A 10,304-nucleotide genomic window follows, 5' to 3' on the forward strand; every position below is an offset into this window, starting at 1 on the left:
TTGATAAAGCAGCAGCAGGGACTGAAAGGACAGATTACAACACTGAAATAAATTCTACTATGGGTAAAACATTGTCAAACAGCATTGCATGCTACAAAGAGTTCAATGAAAGGAAGAGCCAATCGATGTGGCAAACTTCGTTGCTGTTTTATGAAATTGCCACTGCCACCCCGATCTTCAGCAACCATCAACCTGATCAGTCAGTAGCCATCAACATCAAGGTAAGACCCTCCACCAGCAAAAAGATTGACATAATGAAAGCTCAGAGGACGGTTAGCATTTTTGTTAGCAACAAAGTATTTTTTAATTAAGGTATATACTTTTTTTTTTAGACATAATGCTATTGCATACTTAATAGCTACTGTATAATATAAACATAAATTTTATATGCACTGGGAAACAAAATTCATTTGACTCTCTTTATTGCAATATTTGCTTTACTGCAGTAATCTCAAACTAAACCAGCAAGATCTCCCAGGTATGCCTATACTCAAAAAGAGGAGATTGAGAAATCTGCCTAGCAATATCCAGAAAAACGTAAGCAGTGCCTCATTTGAATTTCAAAAGTCTTCTCAATGGAGAACTTTTCCTGATAAGCAGCTACTTTTGATTTTCTCAGAATTTATAACTCTCAAAGATTTGGGGAGGTGAGAAATGCTGACAAGATGACTGCCCATCGTATTCTGGCTATAGGGGAAAAAAAAAAAGGTCAATCAGCTTAGAGATGTTAACAGTTCATCAAAAATGGCTAATGGAGAAAACAAGTCTTAAAGAAATTATTGTCTTTTTGAGATTATGGTTATCAATTTTTCCAAAATGTTTCATCTAATGTTCCTAGCCCCCTGACCACTAGAAACTGTTTACAAAGAAAAGCAATCTGAAATTCTACTAACCAGAAAGGAAGTAGGCGTCAAAGGAACAGCATGGAAGCATCTCAGAAAAAAGCACAAAATAGAAATGAAAACCTGAAAAGCTTTATACAAGGAATACCTTACAGGAGAAGTAAAATCAAAACAGAAGAAGCAATGAGTACACATTCTTAACCCAAGGGTTATCAGACTTTTAACAGACCTGTATTCTAAAATTGTCACATTTCTCCCCTGAGCATATTTTCACAGTAACTGATTCTACCCCTTAGAATCTGAGCAGCCTCTAGAGGCTCCAGAGCTATTATCTAACATTATTCTAAAAGAAGCTAGTGTGCTAACTGCTTTATATGCATCATATCCTTAAAACAACCCTAATCAAGACTAATGAAGAGAAAGCTATGTCAAGCCAGAGGATCCACACCTAAAAAAGTAGTAGTGTAAAGCCAACAAAGAAATATGCCTTGAGAAAACATAGTGGAAGGTAAGGCTGAAGAGGTTAAAAAAAAAAAGAGAGAGCTAAATGCTGTAAGGTCTTACATGCTATACCAAAAAGTTCAAATTGTCGTGAAAGCTGTAGATTCACTAAAATGCTTTAATCAGAGGAGATATATGATTATATTACATTTTAGAGAGATTATCAGCCACCTAGAAAATGACTGGGTACAGACTGGAGGCAGGGATAACTGAGGCTACTGTACTAACGACTAACGTAAGAGTTCAGTGATCTAAGCCTGCCCTAGCAGCAGCAATGAGAATAGAAAGGATGAGTGGCATGAGTTGAGGGAAAACAAATGGGGACTTTAGGAAGATCAAGTGTACAGACTACAGCAACACCAACTCCTTGAGGCACATTCAGTGTGCCTAGCACATAGACCATAGTATGTGTTTGTTGTCTGGAATGCAGAAAGTTACAACTATAGAGGTCAAGAGTGACTCACAGATTCTTGACATGTGTGACTAAACTGAAGTACCAGGAATGAGAACAGAGGAAAACATACTTGAGAAGAAAAGTTTAAATATGATTCTGAACATCCTGTTGAAGCCTATTCATCTCCAGTAAAGAATTAGAATGTCATGTGTTTTTATAACTGTTTCTCATAGCAACTCCATGGAGTAGATATTTTAATCCCTATTTACAAAGGTGGAAAGTGAACTTAAAGGGCTTTTGTACTTGCCCATACTATGCCCATTTACTAACAACAAATACCATACCTGCAATTTAAACCTAAAGCCCAAAGTCTTTCCATCACACCATAGTGCAGGAGAATAAATGTACCATTAACATTTATGAAAATTAAACTGGCTGTGGTTTATAATACTGAAGAGAATAGAAAAATAGACTAAGAAAATGGCCAAGTCTAAAGGATACAAACTGGTCCGAAGTACTCTGATTAGGAATCCAAAAAAAAAAAGCTATTACAAAAACAAAGATATGATGATTTGGCAGAGGCAGGGTAAGGATTCAAAGATGCCTCTAGGGCTTCAAATTAGGATAACTAGAACCCCATAAAATTACCATATAATGAAAATAGAACCAGACTGAAAAATAAGTTCGGTTTTCTGATAGATTGATTTCTAGGTGATAGCACCAAACAGAAATACAAGACTGGAAATGAAAATAATTGATAAATAGTTATTGAGTACTTATTGTGTATCAGATACAGTCCCTAGTTATTAGGGATAGAAATGAAAAGTTTGGGTGTCTGGTGGCTCAGTCAGTTATCTGCCTTCAGCTCAAGTCATGATCCCGGAGTCTGGGGATTGAGCCCCAAGTCAGGCTCCCTGCTCAGCAGGGAGCCTGCTTTTCCCTCTCTCTACCTGCCACTCTGCCTACCAGTGCTCTCTGTCAGATAAATAAATAAAATCTTAAAAAAAAAAAATTGAAATGAAAAGTTCTCATCCATACAGGAGACACTCAGGGAGTTGAGTACCATAAAGAAAAATGAAACAGATTAAGGAAACAGAGTGAGGGAGTACAAATTGGGTTTGTTTTTCACAGTAGGTATTTAGGAAAGCCTCTCTTTGAAACTTACTTGAACAATCCTGAATGATGTAATGGACATCAAGATCTTCAAATACCCAGGGGAAGAACATCACAAGCAAAGAAGACAGCACAATATAAAGAAAAAGGCAGGAATGACCTCGGAGTGTTCAGACCCAAGCAGCTTAGAATGAGAGTTTGGAGGTCAATATCATATCAAGGACACAAGAAGGGGGCTAACTGTAAGCCATGATAAGGAATTTGCATTTCCCTCTAAGTGGGATGGAAAGCTACTGCAGTTTTCTGAGCAGGTAAGTGATATTATCTAAGATTTTTAAAAGATCACTAACCTTTGTGTATGAGAACTAACTATAGAGGGCAAGCCTGCAGCCCAACTATAAACCTCTTGCCACAGTCTAAGAAAGAGATATCAATGATTGGAGCAAGATAATAGTGGTAAGGCAAGTAAGGAGAAGTGAGGAAATTCTGGTATGTTTTTAATGCAGAGCCAAAGATCTTACTGACAGAATGCATGTAGAATGTGAAAAAGGAAAAAACCATCATGACTCCTAACATCAAAGATGAGTGACAGGAAAAAACAATGGTGCCATCTAAAAGAAATAGGCAAGGATGAAGAAATGAGGACGTTTAGGTAAGAAAACTAAGAACCATTTATCACTATATCCCATATTAAAGATAAGGAAACTGAGGCACAGTGTCACTGCTGATAAGCTGCTAAGCTGGACAATGAATTCAAGCAGTATAGCTCCAGAGTGTGAATTCTTTTTTTTTTTTTTAAGATTTTATTTATTTATTTGACAGAGAGAGAAATCACAAGTAGGCAGAGAGAGAGGGAGAAGCAGGCTCCCCGATGAACAGAGAGCCCGATGCGGGGCTCAATCCAAAGACCCTGATATGACCTGAGCCAAAGGCAGAGGCTTAACCCACTGAGCCAGCCAGGTGCCCCCAGAGTGTGAATTCTTTTTTTTTTTTAAGATTTTATTTATTTATTTGACAGAGAGAAATCACAAGTAGTCGGAGAGGCAGGCAGAGAGAGAGAGAGGAGGAAGCAGGCTCCCTGCTGAGCAGAGAGCCTGATACGGGACTCGATCCCAGGACCCTGAGATCATGACCTGAGCCGAAGGCAGCGGCCTAATCCACTGAGCCACCCAGGCGCCCCCAGAGTGTGAATTCTTAACACTAAGCTAAAGTGCCTAGTAAGGCTGCAAGAGGAAAAATGTCAAACAATTTCTAGAACTGAGCCTGAGGCTTGGTTCAACATTTGGAAGAAACAAAAAAGGAGAGACCAAAAAGACTAAAAAGCACCTAAGCAGAAAATTAGAAAAGTTTGGTGTCCCAGAAAACAAGCGAATAGAGTATATCAAAGAGGAAAGCTGCGATCAACACAGAAATAGACTAGGAATGGACCATTAGACTTGGCAAGATGGAACTCATTAGGGACTTTGAAATAAAAACTTGATGGAATAAGTTATCATTATAATTCAAGTTGAACTGAGCAAGGAATACAACATCCAAAATGAGTTTCATGTATTAAAAAAATGTTTGCTGAATGTTTTGTTAGTGGTCCATATGCTTGGGATATAGTTTTGAGCAAACCAAAAATCCCTGTCCTCATGGAGCTCACATTCTAACAACACATTTCAGCACTTCTTACAGGGAAAAGCTATGGCCAATATTCTGCCTCTTTGTATAAAATTATATACAAAATTATATAAATCACTCAATTTCTGACTTACCAATTCAGTTTATGAATAAAGCTAAAGACCGTTAATTTTGAAGAAATACAAATGCATACAACGTTAGGTGATAAATTATATCAAGTGGCTTAGTATGACTACTTTAATGTCACATACTCATTGATGGACAAAGTGAGGAGGAGTGTTAAATTTATTCTACACACCATATTCTATATATGTTACTAGTAAAAAAAATTAACATGGGAGTCTACTGGACTCTTTCCAAGTATTATTTGTTGGGAGTCTCTGACAGGTCTCCTCAGGATAATCTCTCATATTTTCATATATGGATCATGAGGAACGAATTGATCCAAACACTAGAACCCAACTTTAAAAGGTAAGATTTCCTGGAGCAAAAGAATATCCTTAGTCTTACTGTCCAGCAGGCTCAAGTGAGGCAGTCTCAAACATTTATGGGATGAGACACCTACTATGTGGCAACTAATAAAATCATTACGGAGAATACAGGATATAACTATCTTTAATACTAAATAATTTGGTAAAGACAAAAAGTGTTGCAGGAGTTTGGAAAAGGACTAAGATTTCAGTGGGCTTAAAGAGAGGTTCTCAGCTGGGAGCTATTTTGTGCCCCCAGGGGACATTTAGTAATGTCTGAAAACTTTCAAAATCATGGAGGGGCAGTAGAGCTCAGGCAGGCTGCTAAACGTCCTACCTTGCACAGGACAGACCTCCACAACAAAGATACTTATCTCGTCCAAACTATCAATAGTGTCACTATTGAGAAATCCTAGACTAATCAGGAAATGATTCAATAACGGGCTAGACTGAGCTGGCTGGACCGAGCTGGTGTTTAATCATGAGCACATGTAGGCACATGTAGAAATGTAGAAGAAATAAGTTAGAAGTGAAAGTATAAAAGCTAAAGGAGCCTATGTTTGAACTGACTGGTTTAGGTAATGGGAAAGAGTTTGATATTAAGAAATTTATTTAAAACCAATGGAAATGTGTTAAAAGTCAGTAGGATATAAAAGTGAATGTAGTTGGAAACTAGATTATATACAGTCATGAAAACGAGATAAAAGTTCTGGAAACAGAAGTAAGTATTAAGAAATTGTTATATTTTGAACATTTGCCCTAGAAATTATTGTAATGTTATGAAACTGCTTGAGAGCAGCAATCATGCCTTATTCATCACTCTCTTATGTCACTGAGACAGTGTCATGTAAATATAGATCTTTCTAGATTTATGATGGGGTCAGGTCTCAACAAACCTATAGTAAGTTGAAAATATCCTAAGCCAAAAATGCATGTAATTCACCTAACCTACCAACAGCTTAGACAGCCTACCTAAGTGAGCTCAGAAAACTTACTTTAGCCTATAGTCAGGCTAAACCATCTAACGTAAAGCCCATTTTTTATATTTCATATAATTTATTGCATACCATACTGAAAAAGAAAAAAAAAAGAATGGTTGTATGGATGCAGAATGGTCTAAGGATATTGGTCGTTTACCCTTGTGGTTGCGTGGCTGATGGCGAGCTGCAGGTGGGTGCCGCTGCCTAGTATCCTGAGAGACAATCATACCGACCGCATATGGCTTTCCCGGGAAAAGATCCAAATTCAAAATGCAAAGTACAGTTTCTACTGAATGCATATCCCTTTCGCACCATACTAAAGTTGAAAAATCGTTAAGTTGAACTATTGTGAGTTGGGGACCATCTGTACTGCGTGCTAAGTGCTTACTGAATTAAATGCAAGTTTCCAATTGTTTATTAAGTATTGTTGGCTATCTCTAAAGTTCCAGCCTGAATCCTGCTGATTCAGGCCAGGCATATAAACTGGAATCAAAAATAGCGATCATTTAATAGGTGACTACTATATACAGGCACTGTAGTGGGCCCTTTACACATATTATTTCATTGAATCACAAACATAATGTACTTTTCCACTCTGTAAAGATGAATACTCTGGGACTCAAAGAGCTTCAGTGACTTGTCCATGATTTCACTATGAGCTAGCTAGGTTCAGATGGGACTGAACCCTCCTCTTACTCTTAACCCAAACCTCCAAGCCTCAATGACATGCTCTAAAGGAAGAGTTAAAAAGCAAAAATCGGGGCACCTGGGTGGCTTGGTGGGTTAAAGCCTCTGCCTTCAGCTCGGGTCATGATCCCAGGGTCCTGGGATCCAGCCCCGAGTTGGGCTGTCTGCTCAGCAGGGAGCCTGCTTCCTCCTCTCTCTCTGCCTACTTGTGATCTCTGTCTGTCAAATAAATAAATAAAATCTTAAAAAAAAAAAAAAAAAGCAAAAAGCAACACCTGCTATTTGTAATTAAATTACACAAAATAACAAAAAGCAATTCCCTAAGGATGTCTTTGTATTTCTTTACCACAGTAATCAGTCATGGTATTTGGCTTGCTTTCATTCCATACTTGTGTGCCAAAGTAGTTCCTAAGTGCATTCAAATCACCTCAAAATTCTTCTCCTGGAAACTCAAAGTCTTGTCATTATTATCCTCAGACCCCCAGGGAGGAGGGGGAGAGCTAACCTGTTGAATTGGTATACTCAATCCCCAAAACCAATGATTCAGAAAACAGAAAAACAGACCAAAAAGGCGTTTCAAAATCAAAATAAATCAGCATTTTCAGATTTAAGGTCCTCTTCCACACTTCTTAAAGTACTGAGACATAGTCTAAAGAACGCAGCACAATGGCTCAGGTCCTGAATTCGGTTTCGGTTGTTGCCAAGTATTCCATTTGCATCTCTCCCAACGTTTTTGAGAGTCTATCCTTAGCCAGAAGCTCTCTCCTCCCGTTACAATTACAAAAAAAGAAAGAAAGAAAGAAAGAAAGGACATTAAAATCCCCTAAGGAAGCTAATCTAAAGCATTCTCCTAGGTCCAAACGTTTAAATTCACCCAGGAAAACACTTTATTGAAGGGCTTATAATCCTACCCTAGGTGACATACTGCTCAGCTCTCTCAACTCCCTTCTTCCAGAAGCACTGTCCCAGCACCAGACGCTACACCAGCTGTTCCTCCAAGGCCCTCACACCAACCCTCTAAAGCAATTCTTTCGAAACCCACAGTCCTAGTCCAAGGCCCACTTCACAGGCTCTCTGAGTCCCATTCCTTTTTTTTTTTTTTTTTTTTTTTTAAAGATGAGCCAAGCCCCCAACCTCCTCCAAACTCTTCAGGAAGGAGCCTCAGGAAAAGGGAAGCATTGAGCCCCGGCCAGGGGGACAGGAACGCAGCAGAGAGCGGGCAGGGTGGGCTTGCACTCCGGCTCAGGCTGGACAGGGAGCGGCAAAAGCACTTACCAACATCTTGATCAAAGGGATTGGTGGCAAAAAGAGGCATCTCCGCTGCGTGCCCAGGGGTCCGCAGGGATTCCCCCTCGACACCACGGGAGTCAGGGAGCGACGGAGGAATGAAGACTCCTCAGGCAAAAACAGCAATACAGACGGACTCTCCAAGGCAGGCGACAGCTCCACCTCTCACCGACCCCCCAGCAACCACCGCAGCGGCAGCGGCGACGGCGGCGGCGGCAACAGCGAAGGCGCAGACAAGGCCCCCCGCGAGGAGCCTGTCGGGAACTGAGACGGCCTCGGCGCTGCCTGCTCAAAACCTGCCCGGCACCTGCCCCGCCAAAACAGGGCCCACGAAAGCGCCCTCTCTGCCTGACTCCCCTTCTGACTGGTCGTACCGGAGGGTGGGAGTAATGCCTGCGTTTTCTGCTTTGACTTTGGCCAGGAGTCTCCGGAGGACGGGGTCCTCCAGGCGCGCCGAAGCCGACTACCGAGCCCCGGAGTGAATCAGAGACTAAGAAAAAGGGTCGCGTGAGCGTTGGATGAGACCCCGTGCTCGCCCCTCGGTTGGTCGCCTGTCAGAATTTTATAGTCTCTGTTGAGAGGGGATGGAAACTCCTTTATTGGGGGTCATCTAAGTTAAAAAGCCGTGGGTTCAGTTGTTGCCTGGGATGACAGGAAACTTGTTTGGATGAAGTCATGTGAGCCGAACCGATTGGCCCGAATCCTTAAAGCGGGGAGTGTCAGGGCGCGCGGCTCCCTCGGAGAGGCTGAGGTAACGCTGGCACCTTCCCGAGAGTTCCTGAACGCCTCTGGCTTCTGAATCTCTGTCGAAAGCACTTCTAGCTGGGCGTTGGCACTACTGACTAACTGTGCAATCACTAAGCAGTTGCGATGTTTGGAAAATAAGGTTCACACCCCAGGAATGCCAACGAGAGCCCCCCGCCCCCGCAAGACCGAGCAAAAACACCAAAACAAAACTGCAAATGGAGCTAGTAACTGATGAGGGGTTCCTAACCACTTAGAATGTTCATTTAGTGATTTTATGTGTAAATACCTATCAAATTGTGCCTACGTCATGTGGAATTTTTAAGGAGCGCCTCGAGGTTCTGTGTCCCCCTTGGAACAAAGTAACAGCACCTTGCACATAAATTGGAATCCTGTAAGTTACACCTGAATTAGAGCACTTACAAATGTAGCGTGTGAACAAATATTTACCCCTTGTCAGCGACAGGGTTAGTATACAAAGAGTGCTTACAGAAATCATTAAAAATGAAATCTCGTTTTTATGTAAATTAAAGTAGCATTCAGATACCTTTTTGCCCGACAGAGATTGAAATGAGATACGGAGAATCTATACTCACGTTGTTGAATGAAGTGTAAACAATGGAGTCCCCCTGAAGGAAATATCTGAGAGTCTGTTACAAAAAAACTTTTAGAAACGTAAACACCTTTAGACCCAGCAGTTCTGCTTTTGAGAATTTATCATAAAGACATTCTTTAAGAACATGAACAATGACCTTCGTGGCAACGTTGTTTATAATATCACAGCACTGTTAGCCACTAAAATGTCCAATATTAAGGGGTGGTAGAAATCACTTCTTGGTTCCTCAATTTTTCATCTGTGAGAAACAAATAATAATAGGGTTGTGAGGATGAAATGGATAAATACAAACCAAACCCTTGAGGCTTTAAGCCCTAAATTTATAGTAAGCACCAAATAAGTGTAAGAAATCGTTATAATTAATATTGGTTATTATAATTAATCATTATAAATCCTTATAAATTAGTAAATTATAGTACACACAATGTAAAAACTCCACAGCTGTTAGACGTGATTATATAGATCTGTATTTTTGTAGAAAGACATCTAAATACTAAGTTTTTAAAAGCAGGTAACAAAAACATGTAAAATTACAAAATACCCCTGATTTTTAAAGTCTGAAAGGAAATACATGAGAACATTATGACGTTTATCTCTGAGTGGTAAAATTTGGGATGACTTTTTGTTCTTTATGCATTTTATATTTTCCAGATACTTGAATAATGAGGCTATGTTTATTTCAGAAGCATAGTTAAAACACAACAATGTAGAAAATGTGATATGTTAGTATCACCAGTTCTTAACATTTTAAGGAGCCAATGCCAAAAGTTAGCTTGTGTTTCATTATGGCAGGTATAAAATCCTAAAACATCACTGTTGGTATGAGAAGCAGAACATCCTCTCTCAAAAAATGATTCTTGATGACTGGTCTGACAGAATCAAGTGACAACTTGTCCGTCTTAAGTTTTTGAGCAGTGTCTGGGGCACATTATCATAATCATCCTGGATCAAAGCCAAATATTTATGAAAATGCGTTTGAATATGATTTGTGCTTTAGTAAGGAAACTGAATTATTCTATTGCCAGCAGTAAGCCAGTGATCAAATTG

The 10,304-nt window shown here is 40.0% G+C and overlaps 1 protein-coding gene across 1 annotated transcript in view; it reads right to left on the minus strand.

The window, feature by feature from the left end:
* The window catches only part of STAM (signal transducing adaptor molecule), a 96,735-nt gene extending 88,610 nt beyond the window's left edge, over nucleotides 1-8,125 (minus strand). The window contains exon 1 of the mRNA XM_059404233.1: nucleotides 7,886-8,125. Coding sequence (XP_059260216.1) covers nucleotides 7,886-7,925 — 40 coding nt within the window. The 5' untranslated portion in view covers nucleotides 7,926-8,125. The remainder of the gene's footprint in view (nucleotides 1-7,885) is intronic.
* Nucleotides 8,126-10,304: the final 2,179 nt, after the last annotated feature.

The sequence above is a fragment of the Mustela nigripes genome, chromosome 6 (assembly GCF_022355385.1).
Source record: "Mustela nigripes isolate SB6536 chromosome 6, MUSNIG.SB6536, whole genome shotgun sequence".
Classification (NCBI taxonomy): Eukaryota; Metazoa; Chordata; class Mammalia; order Carnivora; family Mustelidae; genus Mustela; species Mustela nigripes.